The sequence below is a fragment of the Pituophis catenifer genome, unplaced genomic scaffold (assembly GCF_029215685.1).
Source record: "Pituophis catenifer annectens isolate HBS135680 unplaced genomic scaffold, rPitCat1.0.hap2 SCAF_5, whole genome shotgun sequence".
Taxonomy (NCBI): domain Eukaryota; kingdom Metazoa; phylum Chordata; class Lepidosauria; order Squamata; family Colubridae; genus Pituophis; species Pituophis catenifer.
The window spans coordinates 106,554,651-106,573,455 of NW_027256885.1; the positions used below are offsets into that span (position 1 = coordinate 106,554,651).

Here is an 18,805-nt window from a genome sequence, read left to right on the forward strand (position 1 = left end):
TCATAATCTATGGTAACAGTAGGTAATCTGTAGCACTTTATAAACTACAGTACTTATTTCCAGCTCCTAGCATCTTTCACTTGAGAGTCCCACTCAACTCAAAGACAACCACTTACCTATATGGTGGTAGCTTGTTTTTATTCTATACCTATCTAATATGTCAACAGATGAGTGAATGGGAGTCATATTAAAATATAGTTCACAAGGGATATAGAAGGGAGTGTGAAAGAAAGGCAAGCAGGTAGGACACAATTATCCTCAGAGCAATTTGCAGTGGTTAAGAGAGTGGACATGGGCCAAGGGGTCTTGGTTCAACCCCCTACTCTTCTATAGAGATAACTGGACAACTCTCTCAGTCTAATTTACCTGAAAGACTTCATCTGGTATAACTATAATTTGTATACTGCATACAGTTTGGGTATCTGAGAGACCAGTGGTCTCCAATAGTTTCTGCCCGCCCAGTAGATACTGGCACAGTGGGTGTGCTCCAGATCCCCTCTATTAAACCTTGTCATTGTATGGGACCAAGGGAGCATGCCTTCACTGTTGGGGCCCCCACCATCTGGAACAACATCCTCCCAGAGATAAAGACAGTGCCTTCTCCTAGGCTTCTAGAAAGCTTTGAAAATCTGGCTTTGGTCCCAGACCTGAGGTTGATGTTTATGATTTGTCTAAGGCCCATGTCTTCAAGCGGTGGCGTGCCTCGGCCCCCAAGGCTCCTCTCGTTCCCCGGGTTGTCCAGAGCTTCAGAGCCCAGGCCTTAGGCTGATGCTGTGCAACGCCAGGTCTGTGGTTAATAAGGCCCCCCTCATCTGTGAGTTAATTCAGGAAGGGGGAGCGGACCTGGCGGGTATTACAGATACCTGGTTGGGCCAAGAGGGGGGGTCCCCCTCGTAGAAATGTGCCCACCAGGTTTCCGAGCATTTCATCAGCCGAGGGCCCAGGGCAGGGGTGGGGGGGGGTGGCAGTTGTCATAAAGGAAGGTCTTGATCCGAGGGAGACCACTGTACCACAGATAGCCGGATGTGAGTCTCTCCTGGTGAAGTGGGGCCATGGGATGCAGGTGGGCCTGCTGATCACGTACCTGGCTCCCTGCCAAGTGACAGCGGCCCTGCCCGAGCTTCTCAACGTTATTGCCGGAGTGGCGGTTGATACCCCCAGACTGGTGGTCATGGGGGACTTCAACCTGCCGTCGGCCGGTGAGGCGTCTGAGGTGGCCCAGGAGTTCATGGCTTCCATGACGGCCTTGGACCTGACACAACTAATTCATGGCCCTACTCACACGGGAGGACACACTCTGGACTTGGTTTTTGTCTCTGGTCAGTGGTTGGATGGCCAGGGTATAGGGGATATAGCTATTGAGCCCTTGTCATGGTCTGACCATTCTCTCCTGAGGCTGGACTTTCTGACCGCTGCACCCCACTGCAGGGAGGTGGAACCGATTAGGTGGTTCCGCCCCAGGCACCTGATGGATCCAGAGATTCCAGAGGGAGCTTGGGCCATTTCCTGAGGCTTTGGCTCACGACTCGACTGAAGATCTGGTGGCCGCCTGGGATAGGACGGCCGCCGGGGCTTTGGATCGTGTCGTGCCTTTACGGCCTCTGACCCGGCGCCGCACCTGCCCAGCTCCTTGGTTCACCGAGGAGCTGAGGGAGATGAAGCGCCGGAAAAGACACCTAGAGAGTGGTTGGAGGGCCAGTCGTTCCGAATCCGATCGAACACTAGTTAGGTCTCACATTAAGACCTATTTAGTGGCGATAAAAGTGGCAAAGTGTGATTACTTTTTCGCTCTTATTGCATTGGCAGATAATCGCCCAGCTGCCTTGTTTAGAGTGACCCGCTCCCTCCTACATCAGGGAGCGCGGGAGGACCCCTTGCAAGGGCAGGCTGAGGATTTTGCACAGTATCTGCATGATAAAATCGCTCAGATTCGGGAAGGCCTGGACTCTGACTGGGTAGATTCCGGCGGGGTGGCTGAGGCGGGTCTTGAGAATTTTATCTGGGACGAGTTCGATCCTGTGACTCCTGAGAACGTGGACAGGATTCTGGGGAGGTTAAACGCAACCACATGTTTATTGGACCCGTGTCCCTCCTGGCTGGTACTGGCTGTTGTGGCTCCGTTACCTGAGCCTGTGTCATCGGCAGGAGAGGACTCCAAGAGTGAAGAAGAGGAGTTGGCAAGGCCTCCCTCTCCAGGACCCTCCTCTCTGGCAATGCCTTCGGTGTCCGCCAAAGGGCAAGAGATAGGGCCGGGGCCAAGCACGTCCACGCAGCCACAGATGGACAGTGATGAGGGTAATGAGTCTTGGCTGGATCCACGCCAGCATCGCAGAGATAAGCGCGTGCAACAGAAGAAAAGGCGTGCCTGAGATTAGGCTGAGTCACTGGACCACACCCCACAGGATATAAAAGGGAGTGTGGTGGCCAGTCAAACCTTGTGACGAACAAAGCTGAAAGCTTCCACGCCATTCTGCATTGCCGGACTTGTGCTATAAGACTTAGCTGGTGCTATAAGACTTAGCCGTAATCAAGTCTAGACGCTCTCTACATGGGGCTCCCCTTGAGGAGCACCCGGAGGCTCCAACTGGTCCAGAATGCGGCCGCGCGGGTGATTACGGGAGCGACATGGCGCTCCCATATAACACCTCTCCTGCGTGAGCTGTACTGGCTCCCGGTGGTCTTCCGGGTGCGCTTCAAGGTGTTGGTTCTCACCTTTAAAGCGCTCCATGGCTTAGGGCCAGGGTATTTACGAGACCGCCTTCTGCTACCGATAACCTCCCACCGGCCAATACGCTCTCACAGAGAGGGCCTCCTCAGGGTGCCGTCGGTCAAGCAATGTTGGCTGGCGGCCCCCAGGGGGAGAGCCTTCTCTTTGGGAGCACCCGCCCTCTGGAACGAGCTACCTCCCGGAATACGACTGATCCTGGATCTCCGCACTTTCCGTAAGGCCCTGAAGACGTTTTTATTTCAGCAAGCCAGCCTGGCCTGAATAGGTTTTATGGGTTAGTTTTTAATTGTATAGCTTGGGGTTTTAAATTGGGAGGCCGATTAATTTAATTTATTTTTAGTTATCTTAACTTTTATATTGTATGTTATTTTAATTTTTGGCTGTTCACCGCCCCGAGTCCCTTCGGGGAGAAGGGCGGTATATAAATTCAATAAATAATAATAATAATATTAATGTTTTGCTTTGCTGTTTATTAGATTATTTTTATCTGGGCTGCCCATCTTGACACAGTGGGCATCTCAAAAACCTGGCATTTTAACAGGAGTGTGTAGACTTTTGATATCCATTGTATAAAGCTTTTTGCTGCTTTTATGTCCCCCCCCCTTTCATATACCACCCAAAGTCCATTAGAGTTTGGCAGCCAATACATTTAAATAACTAACAACTAGTGGACAGCCCCAGCACTACTTCCTGCAAACTCCCAGAGGAAAAGTGGGATAAAAATAATAAAGGCGGGATATAAATAAATATTAAAAATGAAAATGTTACACAGATTCTAGCCACCTAGAGTCTATTAATTTGGTGGGGTAGAAAAGATGAAATAAATAAATACAAACAGAGGGAGTAGATGGGGTAAGCAGTAAGAGAGATCAGAACTCACACCTTTTCAAAGATGACTGTTCAGGTCTTGCCCCTGCCCAATAAGAGCCCATGTTTTTTACTGTATGGAAAGGACACTTACATGCCTGGCCTTTACCAGACCTTGCTGTTGCTGGCACTGCATCCAGTTGCCACTTGGCTGTTGCTGTGAAGTCTGCAGGTGCAGCCTGAACTGGGATGGGGCCACTGGAATCAGAGGCTGGGGAGGCACAGGCAGAAGGTGGTGCTGGTGGTGGGACTGGTGCATCTGGTGGTGAGGCTGGGGTGGTTGGGGGTGCTGCTGGGGCGTCTGTGGATGTTGTGGTGGTGGCTGTGGATGCTGTGGCTGCATAGGAGGGTGCAAATGACCCTGTACATTTGAAAACATGGCAGTTGTGAGGTCAGGCTTATTCCCTAACTGCAAGACAGAATCAGCACTTAACAAGGAAACAAAAAGCCTCTAACAGAAAGTAAGGTTGTTCAGAAATTGGGAGCTGAAGACAAAAAATGCTTTGGCACATATGGCAGCTGACTGCAACTCTTTAAACAAAAAATACATTTTCCTAGGATTACACAGCAGCAGAATCTTGGTAATCCAGGACAAAGACATTACAGGTAGTAATTGATTTACAACCGTTTGTTTAGCAACCATTTGAAGTTAAAACAGCACTGAAAAAGTGATTTATGACTGGTTCTCAAATTTATGACCATTGCAGCATCCCCACAATCATATGATCAAAATTCAGGTGCTTGACAAATGGCAAGTATTTAAGACAATTGCAGAACTGGGGTCATGTGACCATTTGTGTCCTTCCCAGCCAACTTCCAACAAGCAAAGTCAATGGGGAAGCTGGATTTGTTTAACAATTGTGTGATTCATTGCACAAATCACTGCAGTAATTTTCTTAACAACTGTGGGAAAAATGGTCATAAAAATCAGGCATGATTCACTTAACCACCACCTTGCATAGCAATGGAAATTTTGGGCCAGTTGTGGTTGTTAAGTCAAGGACTACCTGTACTGTCTAGTTTAAAGTTTGAACCTGTTTGCTATGACCAACTTTCAATCTTCAGATCTAAAGAGCTGCACAGTCCATTTCCCACCAAGTTCTAATCTGATAAATTCAATTAACCTAGGGGCTTTCCTGCATGAAGGTATTATACTGGCACTCCTGCTTTTGGGGGTGAAAGTGAAGATCACATCTGGAATTTGAATGCTTTTGATAATAAAATACAGAATCTTTCTAAAATATGCTTCAGCAAATAAATTACTAAAAGCTGGTGTTTGTTATTCAAGCTTTCATAGAAGAAAGCAAAGCACCAAGAGAGGGAGCTCTAAGCCTTGTAGTGTTCCAGACCTAATGTTTTTAGATGCATGATTAAGTGATTCACAGTACAGAAACTTGTTTTCACAAAATAGATTTCAGTATCTCTCCTGGAGTAAATCAATTTAGGAAACCAAGGAATATGTAACAGAATGCCATGTTACAAACTTTTCTAATCCCATTAGGTCTGTGAACAGCTTCACAAAAAAGAGCATTGGTCTTACCTGATACGCTTCTTCTCAGTGTACTGGAAGGATAATCCAATCATGTGGGTTGTAGACTTCTCTTCCACTTTGGAAACAGAGTCAATCGGATCCTTGATCCCGCCTTCTCCTACTGAGCATGCCCAGAATTTGACGAAGACGTCCTGATTGACTTGTTTTGTTTTGGTGCTGGTGCCTACGTCCCTGGGACTCTAGACTAGACCATTGCCAGCGTGGGATTGGATTATCCTTCCAGTACACTGAGAAGAAGCGTATCAGGTAAGACCAATGCTCTTTCTCCAGTGTACTGGAAGGCTAATCCAATAGTGTGGGACATATCAAAGCCGGTTGTCCTAAGGGTGGGAAATGGTCTGGTCCTGAATCCCCGATTCTGTGTGTACCTTTTGCAAGACTCTTCTGCCAGAGGCGACTTCGGCCGAGGCAAAGACATCTAGCTTGTAGTGTCTTATGAATGGGGATGGAGAAGACCACGTTGCTGCCCTACAAATGTCCTCAATAGAGGCTTGCGTATTCCATGCGGCCGTCGTGGCTGCACTTCTAGTCGAATGAGCTATTACCCGTTTGGGCAATGGAAGAGCCTGGGTCTCGTAGGCCTTGGTGATACAATCTCGTATCCACCGACCTATGGTTGAAGGTGTGATTTTGTTGCCCAATGTCTTCTGTTTGAATGACACAAACAGTGATTCTGTTTTCCTAATAGGAGCTGTCCTCTTTAGGTAAATGTGAATAGCTTTCCTAACATCTAGGGAGTGCCATTCCTTCTCTAGATTGTGACTTGGTTTCGGGCAAAAGTCTGGTAAGATGATTTCTGGTGCCCTGTGAAATAGGGAATTCACCTTCGGGAGGAAGGTGGGGTCCAATTGTAAGATCACCCTATCTGAGTGAATTAAACAAAGGTCCTTCCTCATGGATAGGGCTGCTAACTCCGATATTCTTCTGGCTGATGTAATGGCCACCAAAAACGCTACCTTCCAAGTGAGGAATTCTAGACTGGTTGAACGTAACGGTTCAAACGGCTCTGCCATGAGCACCCTAAGCACCTTTGGTAGGTCCTAAGTGGGATATCTATGTACCACTGGTGGTTTTAGGTTGGTTGCGCCTCTGATGAAACTGCGCACCAGCGGATGTCTGGCTAGGGAATCTAACTTCCCACAATCTAATATGGATGCCAGGGCCGCCACTTGCCTGCGTAAGGTGTTGGGAGACAGGCCCTTGTCTAGGCCTTCCTGGAGAAACTCCAGGGTTTTGGTCACTGATATCACTGTGGGCTCGATATGCTCTTTGGAGCACCAGTTGCAGAAGGCTCTCCATGTGGCATCGTAAATTCTGTTAGTTGAAGGTCTCCTGGCGGCCTGCAATGTTTGTATGACTTTACTAGAACACTTTAGCTTGCTCAGAGCTGACCACTCAAGTGCCATACGGTTAGGTGGAGCCATTGCGGATCTGGATGAGACAAGGCACCTTGACTGAGCACTATTCTGTCTCGAGGGATCCTCCATGGTCTGGCTATTGATAGGCTGACCAGATCCGCATACCACGGGCATCTTGGCCAGTGTGGAGCCAGGAGAAGGACCTCCACCCTCTTCTCTATCAGTTTTTTTTACCACTTTCGGGATTAGTGGAAGTGGGGGAAAGGCGTATAGAAGCCCCCTGGACCATGGGATGCGGAGGGCGTTGACCTCCTCCGTCCCCGGTGTTGGGAATCTGGAAAAGAATCTTGGCAGCTGGGTGTTTGATGGAGAGGCAAAGAGGTCCAGGATCGGGTTCCCGAACTTCCTTGACAACTCCCTGAACAGGTCTGGATGTAGTCACCACTCCGAGTGGTCGACCGTGGTTCTGCTGAGCCAATCCACCTGCACATTCGTTATTCCCGAAATGTGTTCTGCTTTGATGGAGAGGAGGTGTCTCTCCGCCCAGAGCCCTAATTGTCTCGCCTCCTGCATGAGTGTCCTGGAGTGAGTCCCCCCTTGCCGGTTGGTATGTGCCTTGGTGGCCACATTGTCTGTTAGAATGAGTATATGGTGTCCCGAGATACTGCTCTGGAATCTCTGCACGGCTAGATGAACTGCTTTGAGCTCTAGCCAATTGATGTTGTTTCTGAGGTCTGTTTTGGACCACTGTCCCTGTGCTATCTGGGACTGGAAGTGAGCACCCCAGCCGAAGAGGCTGGCATCCGTGGTGATGGATAGGCGTTTGGGTTCCTTGAAACCACAACCCCTGCTTATGGCCTGTGACTTCCACCATTGGAGGGAGTGTAGTACCTTTGGTGGAACCTGGACCTTGAGTTTCTAGTTGCTCCTGCCAGATCTCTGGTATGGCAAGAGAAACCACTGCAGTGTCCTTGTGTGAAGCCGTGCCCAAGGTATGATTGCTATGCAGGACGCCATTTTCCCCAGGAGTTGTGACAGTACGTTCAGCGATACTGTTCGTGCCGACTGAATTTGGGCCGCCAGTACCTTGATGCTGGCTTGCCGTTCTTGTGATAGGTAAACCTCGCACAACCTGGTGTCTATGACTGCTCCCAAGTGTAGTAGTCGCTTTGTTGGAAACAGATGGCTCTTGTCGAAGTTCACCGAGAACCCATGTTCTTGCAGCGTCCTGATGGTGATCCGTAGATCCTCTGCTGCCCCGTCCGGGGAAGAGGACTGTATCAATGTCATCCAGGTAGCATTGTACGCGCACTGGGATCACTCTGAGGTGCGCCGCCAGCACTGCCAGTATCTTGGTGAAGGTTCTGGGCGCTGACGATAGGCCAAAAGGAAGGGCCTTGTATTGGAAATGATGGCCCGCATACTGAAATCGCAGGAATTTCTGATGCGCTGGCAGGATGGGAATGTGTAGATAGGCCTCCGTAAGGTTTACGGAAGTCAGAGCCTTCCCGAATGCTCCCCAGTATGGACTGAAGGGACTGCATTTTGAATCTTTTGTATATTAAGTATCTGTTCAGCTTTTTTAAAATCCAGAATCACTCTGCAGCCCCCCGAAGGCTTCGGAACTATGAACAGAATGGAGTAGAACCCCTGTCCTAGCTCGTCCTGAGGGACCAGTTGAATGGCTTGGATGTTTAGTAAGTGTTGTATTGCTGTTTCCATGAGCCTCCTCTTTGCCCTGTCATTTGATATCTGACAGTTTATGAAAAGGTTCCGGGGTGTGGAGAGAAATTCAAGGGAGAGGCCTAATCTCAGCACCCAGGTGTCTGTTGTTGTTGTTTCCCATTGCTCGGCAAATAGGCTTAGTTGACCGCCAATGGGAGGGTTTGTTTGGCTGTCATTTGGAGCGGCGGAAGGGATGGCTGTTCGTCCCCTTGAATGGTCGCTTGTTTTGGCCTTGTTGACCATACCTATCCCTTAACCACCCCAACGATGCTCTTGAAGTGATGTCCCGGTGCCTGGAGGCCGTACGGATCTGGATGGGGAGAAACAGGCTCAGGCTCAACCCATCCAAGACCGAGTGGCTGTGGTTTCCGATGTCCCGATATAGTCAGCTGGTGCCATTGCTGACTATTGGGGGCGAAGCATTGGCCCCCACGGAAGGGGCTCGCAACTTGGGTGTCCTCCTGGATTCACGGCTGTCTTTAGAAGAGCACTTGACGGCCGTGACCGGGAGGATTTTTCATCAGGTTCGCCTGATCCGCCAGTTGCGTCCCTTTCTGGATCGGGACTCGTTACGCACGGTCACTCATGCCCTCGTCACCTCCCGTCTGGACTATTGTAACACTCTCTACATGGGGCTCCCCTTGAGGAGCACTCGGAGGCTCCAACTGGCGCAGAGTGCGGCCGCGCGGGTGGTGATGGGAGCGACGTGGCGCTCCCATGTAACGCCTCTCCTGCGCGAGCTGCACTGGCTCCTGGTGGTCTTCCGAGTGCGCTTCAAGGTTTTGGTTATCACCTTCAGAGCACTCCATGGCTTAGGACCTGGCTATTTGCGGGACCGCCTGCTACCACCAATAGCCTCCCACCGACCAGTACGCTCCCATAGAGAGGGGCTCCTCCGGGTGCCGTCGGCCAAACAATGTCAATTGGCGGCCCCCAGGGGGAGAGCCTTCTCTGTGGGGGCACCTACTATCTGGAACGAGCTCCCCCCGGAGATACGGAGGATTCCAGATCTACGTACCTTCCGTCGCACGCTTAAGACGTTCCTATTTCATCAAGCTGGCCTGACCTAAACTTTTCCTCTTTTTAAATTGGGAATTTTAAATTTGGTTTTAAATTATTGGGGTTTTAAAATGGTTCAGCCAAATTTGTTTAATTTGTTTTATCTCTATTTTAAATTTTGTATCTATATGTTTTATTTTATGGCTGTTCACCGCCCTGAGTCCTTCGGGAGTAGGGCGGTATACAAATTTAATAAAATGAAAAAAAATGAAAAATGAAGCCGAATCTATTTGGCTGTCTGTTTCGGTGTGTGTATGCCCTCTGGAACTGGTGGGTTCCAAATCTGGCATCTGAGGATCGAAAGGAATGCCTACGAAAAGGGGATGCTTGACGCTGGTCCGATTTTCTCGAGGGTAGGACTTTCTTCCTGTCCTTATTCTCCACCAACACAGAATCTAAGGCCTCTCCAAATAGTTTACCGCCCTTGTAAGGAGCAGAAGCTAGCTTCCATTTAGACTTCATGTCCCCCTGCCAGTGCCGAAGCCACAGCATTCGTCGGGCCCCTACAGAGGCTTTGGAGGCAAACCTGGTGGCATTCATCGTGACATCTGCTGAGAATTCAATTCCAGCTATCACTTTGTTAAAATCCTGTTGGGCGCGGACGTCCCCAGGAACCACCCTCTCTCGCATCTGATGAAGCCAAACAAGTGTGGCCCTGTTAAAAAATGATGCGGCCGTGGAAGCTCTTATCACCCAGGCAGACGCCTGGTGCGTTCTGCGGAGTGTCATTTCCGCCTTTTTATCCTCCGCCTTAAGAGAGTCTTCCCCGTCATTAAGTAATATGGAGGAGGAAGTTAAGGCAGTCACTGGTTCATCTATCACTGGAGATTGAAGATCCGCAGCTAGGTCTGGAGTCATATTATAAAACCTCCTATCAGAACCCCCTGGTGTAGTGAACACCACTGGTTTGTCCCATTGCCCCTGAATTATATTACGGAAAAATTCATTTGAAGGAATCTCCTCGGTCTCCCTAGAGGGCTTTGGGAATAGGAGCTCCCCTGGATCTGCCAGGTTAGTAGCCGCCTCTGCTGTGGCCAGGCCAGTCCCCATATTTGTTGCTGCTTTGGCCTTAAACAGCAATGAACTAAAAAGGGCTGGCTGAAAGAGTCCTGTAAACACAGGGGTCTCTGGGTTCCTCCCTTCATCTTCTGAGAGGTCTGAATCCCTCTGATCCTCTTCCCCTGAGGCCTCAGCCTCGCTTTGAGTGGAAGAGAAATTTGAATGTGTCCCTTGTGGGGCTCCCATCTCTTCTTGCCGTTGCAGTGATCTGAACTTATCCTGACCACTAGGTAATTCCTGTGTTCTTGTGGCTGCCTGTTGCCATTGTAGATGACCTGTGTTAATGGCCTGTGATAATGCTGAGATCAGATTTTTCATCTGATCCATAAATTCTGAATCTGTATTAAGTTGCAAGGATCTTTCCTGTGCTATGCCATCATTGCCTTCTGAACAAAGCAATGGTTGCTGAAGTGGATCACCGATGCCATCTAGTGGCCCTGCTTGGCAGCAAGGAATCTGCTGCTCCATTTCAATAAGCTGATTTACCTGCTTAGCCGGGGAAACGCGGGAAGACTCAAATTCCCTTTCCGGGAAGACTCAAATTCCCTTTCCCCAGGGCGTCCTTCCTCTTTCCTTTGTTCTGCCTCCCTCTCTGCCTTAGCTATTGTCTTGCTAATAGCTTTAGGGCATCTCAGGGCATCTTCCTCTTCTATCTTGGTGACTCTCCTAGAGGAAATGGCTCTCACTTTTAATTTTTCAGCTGCCCCTCTGGTGAGGGATTTATCTCCCTGGACTCGGTCTGGAGAAAGTGAAAAATCAGCCATGCTTTTTTTGCCTCACTGATTATGACAGGCTCGGTCACAAAGGACCTCTGCTGTCCCGGCTATCTTCCCCATTTGCTTGCTTGCCGTTTAGCTGTTAAGGAATTGCTCCAGGCTGAATTTTGGCGAAGCTGTTCAGACTAGGCTGGCGAGCTTGCCTCAAATTAATCCTGCTTTTGTCTGTTTCAATAGAGCTCATTCACAGGCAGACAACGGATTTTGACTCCCCAGCTCAGCGCTTTTGGAGCGGCTTGAATGTTTTTCCTTAGAAGGAACCTCCAGCCTCTCTCAATCAGGCATGGCGTCCCTTTGTGTCGCCCCCTCCCAACAAGCACCCGTGGGCTGCACTGTTGCAGCCCTTACAAGGCAGAAACCATTAGCCTTTCGCAGAGTGTGAGTGGCTTCACGCAGAGCCGGGCTTACAGTTTGTTGAATTCACTTTTCTTTGCACCAGCACCCTTGCACGTCTCCTTCGCTCGGTGACTGAGTCAAATTCTGGGCATTCTCAGTAGGAGAAGGCGGGATCAAGGATCTGATTGACTCAGTCTCCAAAGCAGAAGAGAAGTCTACAATCCACACGATTGGATTAGCCTTCCAGTACACTGGAGAATCAATGCTTTTTAATGTCTTCACTTTGAAGCAGCTAGCCCTTATAATTCAATTAGTGCTGGCCACTAATGAGAGTAATATTGTTATGCTTGGCACAATAATAAAAAGGCATGTTTAAATTGCTTCAAATGCTAAGCATTCAAGCTCTGTTTACAAAGGAGCTTCTCTCAGCATTCTGCTTAAGCAATGTATGTTCTGAGCTAAGACTAAATGTAATAACCTGTAACAGTTTCCCACACACAAATGCCACACTCCCAATAGGTTGGGACTACAACTCCCAGAATCCCTCTAACAGCATAACTATGTTAGGCCAGTCAATATCCACAACTCACTTTACTCTTAGCCTGAAATAGCAAAGAAATTACTGTTTTACATATAAGAGGGTTTGGTAGTAGAGCCAAAAAGGCACAGTAGAAACTAGTTATATTCTCCCAAGTACCAAACAAGAGAGTTGCCATCTCATTTTTAAAGTAACTGTGGATAGCAGATCTGTATTACTATCTAAAATCATGTTCCTGCAAAGAGGGAAAAATGAGGAGGAACAATTGTACTGGAGGACCTACACAGATCTTGAAAGTTCAGGCTACAATGGTCATAGGAGCACTCGACAGAGAGGAGGGCTGTCCTGATCATTACATACCTGCATGCCGGCTTGGGTGAGAGGGGTTAAGAACGGCTGCCCTGGTACCTGCAGGAAGGACTGCCTTGGGGGAAGAAAAGGCCGTGCATTGGCTGCTCCAGGCTGGCTGAAGTGAAGGATTCCCATAGGGCCTTGAGGCTGCAGATTTGGCCTTACCAGCCTTTCTCTTGGAAACATTGGTTGCTGCCCCTGCTGGCTGAAACCTGGTCCAGGCTGGCTGAATGGGAGTGAGTTTTGGCTGGGCACAGGATGCACACTGTTAAGAAGGGAAGACGGTGGTGGAGGGGGGCTCCGCTGCTCAAACAAGTGATGGCTGGGAAATCTCAGCTCTGTTGGAAAAATCAAAATGAGACGGCATGAAACCAACCCATCTGCCAAGCAAAATACCAGTTTTGGCCCAAACCTACTGGAAATTAAAGTCTCATGGAGAATTTCTAGGATCATGCCCAACAATTTCTTCAATTAGTCCAATACTCTCTACTCCAACTAGAAGTCACCAGTTCTGTAGATAAATGTAGTAGAAGGAGTGATAGAACCTGGAGGCAGAGTTAAAAGAGGGATCAGCCTAGAATCCCTACAAGTGAACTAAGATTATAACCTCCTTTGAATTCCATTGACCCTTACCTAACTCCAAGCAGGTGTTAAACTTGAGAAGATTCCTGTGCATAGGCATGATTAGTAATAAATCAGTTTAATTGGACCTTCACATGTGGACCTGGTCTTTTGTGCCTGATAATAATCATTCTTTGGTTAGTGCATCACTTCCTGAAACTTTTCTGTGGTAAGGATGCATTAAACAAGGTAAACAGTGTATAGGAAAGGGCTGGAGTAACAGTCACGTTGCTTCCAAGAGTATTGCTTCAAGAGTATTGATATTGCTTAACACATTGTAAGCCGCCCTGAGTCTCCAGAGAAGGGCGGCATATAAATTAAAGCCAAAAAAAAAAAAAAGAGTATGTATGTAAGTGCTGGACTTCAAACAAAGCAAAACGGGACAATTTTGGGATTAGCCAAGTGATAAGATGATTCTGGCTTCATAGTTCATGCTCAATCCTCTCCCTGAGAACCAAGGAAAAGGTCTCTTCCCACTGGTAAGACAATGGCCATACCTCCCATGAAGAAAGGTTCTCTCTCCTGTGGAGGTGGAGGCGGAAGAGGGGGTGGTGGTCCTCGCCACTGGTCTTGGAGGGAAAGTCGTGGGGCCTGGTTGAAATTGGTAGGAACAGGTTCAGGAGGGTTTTGTTGAAAATCTGGAGAGCCCTGCAGGATAAAAAAAGGGGGGATGAGGGAGAAATGAGGCACAATTCTTCCTGTAGCATTTCGTCATTAGTCCATTTACTTTTGGAAGAAAGTGTCTAATAGATGAAAGTATCTATTTATAATCTGCACAAATGACCACCATCTTTTGTTGTGACTGTGAACCCAGATTCTAAGGACATCATGTTTACAGGAAACTCAAAATGTTTTAATAATCACAGCAGCCCTGCAAGAATGCCATTTCTTTTCAAGATTACTGAAATCCATACAATTATTGAACTTCTATTCCATTGATCCCAAAGTATGAATGTCTACTTTATGCTCCCAACACTTTTAAAACCATATTTATTTGCTATTTAATACAGCCTAAGCAACTAAAAATGAAGCTACTTACATTTTATGATGTCTAACAATGATCCCTCGCCCCCTTCATACACATATACACACACATATATGTGCTTATTTCAATAATAAGGAAGACAACATTTGATGCCTACATTATCCTAAGTATCTAGGCAGCTGAGATATTCATTATTACAGAAGTATGAAAAATTAACATAGACATCCTACTCTTCATTTTAAATAAATGGGTTACAGACAGATATTTAGCTATTTCATCAACAGTAAGGGAAGAAATTGTTTAAAATGTAAGCTCCATAATTGATTTTCTCCCCTGTAACAACACAATGACAGAATGTACTTCTGTCCATTAAAAAGAAAAGACAAGGGCTTTTTAAGACCCAAATGCTGATTAGCTAAGCTAACAGAAAGTGACAATAATTTATTATCATTCTTTTTTTTTATTGAAAAAGTTTTCAAATACAATTTTTTCCCCTTTTTTCCTTCCCCCCCTCCTCCCTAACCCCCCCTCGCCACCCATCCCCCCGTGACTTCTTCACACCAAAAACCTAATTCATAACAGATTACATAATATTTTACCATCGCCTTACTCTCTCCTCTATATACTGACCCTTACTTACTAAAAATATTATTAATATTATTACTTTCCCCTTTTACCATACATTTCAAAAAAAAAAAAAAAAAAAGCAGTCTGCTATAACATTGTATGATAACTTCTAGTTTAGCATAATATTATTATAACCCCCAATTTAGCAATAATCTACCCTTTTTGTCCTCCCCAAAACTTATATCTATGTATTGTTACAACATTTCAAAACAACCTTCCACTTTAAGACTGTATAATAAATCCTACTTTAACATTTATTCTTTGTGTATATTAATATAACATTTCAAAGCAGCCTTCCACATAAGTCCTAATTTAACATTTATTCAACTCTGTCCATTTCCTCCACTACCCTAAATATATCACTTAAACATCCCTTTTCTTAAGCTAATCCATCAGTAGACTAACATATTTCCACCCACTTTCCTACAAAATTACCATACACAACAATTCAATTCTTAATATCTGCCCACTCTACTAATATATATATATATATACATATATTCCGTTATTTAAAAAAAAAAAGACAATAACTTTAAATTTATAATCCATATAATATCTTCTTTGATGTCTTTCCACTAGATTGTTGAGTCCCCCATCCATAATTGGGTAACATAGCATCCTGGTGCAACAGTTTGTTCAAAGTCTTCAGTCTTCATCTGCCCCCATCAGTAATGAATATCCTCATATATATATAAAAATAAAAACAACCACCCGAGTGACATTATAATTGTATTCCATATAGTTGTAATTGTGGCTTTCATCAGGATTATTAATTCCCATCATCGTAATGGGTAACAACCAGATCTTCTGCATGCCCCAACGTAACTCTCTTGCCTTGTAGCTCAGAATAATTATAATATATTTATCAGTACAAGAAAAGAAATCCAAAATAGATAATTCAAATCCAACAGATTAAGGCTCTTTTCACATCCCAAAATTACGGCATTGCAGAGGTCTGTCACTGTCCTCAGGATGATATTAACCAATACTTCGCCTCCACTATCTTTTCACATATTCATTCATTTTTTTTAAAATCACTGGCTTCACCGTTGCTTAGTTTAGAAATTTCTGTTTTTATGAGACCTATTTCTTTTTTTCTTTTCTTTTTGTGGGTTTGATTTCCATCCTGTTTTCCTTTCTACAAGTTGTATATCAACTGATCGGTTTTCATTCTGCTTTATAAACTGATCTTGTTGGATCATCACGTTGAAATCAGATGCCGCTTCTCTCATATTTGTAGATAATCCAGCTGGAGTATCAAGAGAATCCAAAGACAGTTTGTCTACCACAACCTCTGTAATTCGATGTTTTCCCTTTATTTCCAACTCCTTCTGCTTATCCTGTATTGTGCCTATAGATGTTAAGTTCATTTTCAAAATTTTTTGATAAAATTCTTCCGCTTTTTCAACAGTATCTAATTGGTATCTTTCTCCTTGATATCTCAATATTATGCCAACTGGGGCATTCCACCTAAATGGAATATTTCTGTATTTTAACTCAGTCACCAGAAAACCAAATTTCTTCCTTTCCATTAACATCTTGGGGGGAAGCTCTTTGTAGATCCATATCTTCCTTCCATACAATTGCAAAGTAGAATTGAAGGAATTTTGCACAATTTTATTCCTAATTTCCTTGTCTGTAAAATAAATCACCACATCTCTAGGCAATTGCCTTTGCTTTGCAATCCAGGAGTTTATTCTGTACACTCTATCAATCCTACAAAACACTTCCCCAGGTTGAACCTTTAAAATCCCAGCCAGAATTTCAGAAGATATTTTCCTTAAATCATCTCTGTTATTTTCCTGTAAACCTCTGAGTCTGATCGCATATTCTGTAAAATTATAATGCATCATTAAGACCTCTCTTTCAATCCGTTGTTGTAAATTTTCTACATTACAAGACTTTTGTTCAACCTCCATTTTAGATTTTTCTTCTGAGCTATTGTCTTGAGTATTTGTCAAATCATTTTCAATTTTTTGTATTTTATTATCCAAATTGTCCTCAATTTCTTCCACTTTAGACTCTAATAAGTTAGTATTTTCATCCAACTTAGTCATAAATCCTACAAGATCATTAGCCATTTTGATTCACAATCTCATCCCTTCTTACAATCTCCTCCAAAAGAAATTCAATTATATTAAAATCGGTTTTCTGAGACTGGAGCTTTAAAACTTGGTTACGTATTTTGTTAATGGGGGAATCCCCCCCCATTGCTTGTTTGTCCAACTTTAATGCCATGTTTCAACACAGACAAACTATTTTTCTTAAAAAGAAAAGAGAGGCAGCAGAGAAAAAAAAAAACCTCTTTCCAACCAAGATGAATATCAAATCTCCAGGAAAAGAAAAAACACAAAAGTAGAGCTTTATTTTAAAGTGTAGCCAAAAATATTTATTCAGCTACTTTGTATCTCAATAAGAAACGGAAGGACTCTCCCTTTCAGCCCCTTCTCAAGCCTCGGCAATCGCCCTTTTTAAAGATTCTTTTTTCCTTTTCCTTTTCCTTCTTCAATAATTGTTATAAAATAAGTGAAATACTTGCAATTCGAGGTCACAGATCCAGCTCAAATCCCTTCAAATGTAACCAGGAGCATTTATTCTGCTATTTTGTAACTTAATAAGAAACGGAAGGACTTTCTCTTTTCAGCTTCCCTGCTCCAGTTTCGGCAATCGCCATTTTAAAAGGTCTTTTTTACTTTGTTGAATATCCTTTGTAAAATAAGTATTAATACTTGCAATTTAGGGTCACAGATCCAAATCCAAATCTCATCATCTTTAGTTAATCTGTTAAATATCTTAAAAGGCTTGTCTTCGTAGCCTTGTTCTGCAAAAAGGCAGAAGTCTCCCAACGCCCGGAGCGGGCGGCAAGTGCTATAGGGAGCATTCCTCCGCCCGCCCCCAAGAGTAAAAAAAAAAACCCCTGGGGGCTACGGAGAGCTCTACCTGCACTCACCTGCTCTATCCCACATTTCCTCCTGGAAATGGGGTTTTTCGAGCCGCCTTTGCGCTGTACAGGCGGCTCTTTACAGGCGAAGGGGCTGGCGGTCCCAAGAGACCGTCTGGTGGCTACGAAGAGCAAACCGGAAGTCAATAATTTATTATCATTCTTATACCCAAAATAAAAACTATTAAGATAGCAACATTTCCCAGTTTCTATTCCCACTGATACTTCAAGTCACACATCATCATCACCACCACCATCATTCAAGAACCAGTTGAACGAAACAGTTGTCCAGCTAACTTGCACACTTGGTATTGTAATGCCACTCCCTGGATAGTGGAGTCTTATTTTATGTTAATGATTGTTTTATATGCATATAAATGTGAATGCTTTGATTAGTATGTTATAGGAAAGTGATGGTGAACCTTTTCGGCACCGAGTGCTGAAAAGGGAGCACTTCGTGTGCACACTTGTCAGGGCCGCGACCAGGAAGAGGAGCTGCCCAGGGGGCATACGCGCACTGGATAGGGTACTTCCGGTTTCTGGAGTGCGCATGCACGCCAGCAAGCAAGTCTTCCGGTTACTGCCGCGCATGGACATGCGCTGATCAACTGGCCGGCATGCATGCTCATGCTGGAAAACGGAAGACCAGCTCTTCCAGTTTCCGGCACTGCCGCATGCACAAAGGCCAGCTGATCGTTGCCTGCGCATGTGCGCCAGAAACCCGGAAGAGGAACGGGCGATGTCGCACGTGCCAGGTGACATGCCTCCGTGTGCCACTTCGGCCACACGTGCCATAGATTCGCCATCACAGTTATAGGATAAGAAAGGATCATAACATCTTAGCCACATGTAGAGTCCTCAATTTACAACTATTCGTTTAGTGACCGTTTGAAGTTACAACAGCACTGAAAAAAGTGACCTATGATTGTTTTTCACAGTTACAACCATTGTAGCATCCCCATGGTCACGTGATCAAAATTCAGGTGCTTGGCAACTGGCATGTATTTATAACAGTTGCACTGTCCTGTGATCATTTGTGCACAATCTGTAACCTTCCCAGCTGGCTTCTGCCAAGTGAAGTCAACGGGGGAAGCCCGATTTGCTTCATGACATGATTCACTTAACAACTGTGACAAAAAAAGTTGTAAAATGAGGCATAATTCAACAACTGCCTTGCTTAGCAATAGAACTTTTGGGCTAAATTGTGGTCGTAAATCAAGGACTACCTGTACTTAAGTATGTAAGATTTGCCATGTTCTGTAACACTGATCTAGTACAGTAT

General features: G+C 45.4%; 1 protein-coding gene across 1 annotated transcript in view; it reads right to left on the reverse strand.

Moving 5' to 3' along the window:
- RBM33 (RNA binding motif protein 33) overlaps window positions 1-18,805 on the reverse strand; it is a 324,419-nt gene that overhangs the window by 81,285 nt on the left and 224,329 nt on the right. Inside the window, exons 12-14 of the mRNA XM_070944365.1 lie at window positions 13,468-13,618; window positions 12,359-12,687; window positions 3,690-3,956 (exon numbers count right to left, since the gene is read on the reverse strand). Coding sequence (XP_070800466.1) covers window positions 3,690-3,956; window positions 12,359-12,687; window positions 13,468-13,618 — 747 coding nt within the window. The remainder of the gene's footprint in view (window positions 1-3,689; window positions 3,957-12,358; window positions 12,688-13,467; window positions 13,619-18,805) is intronic.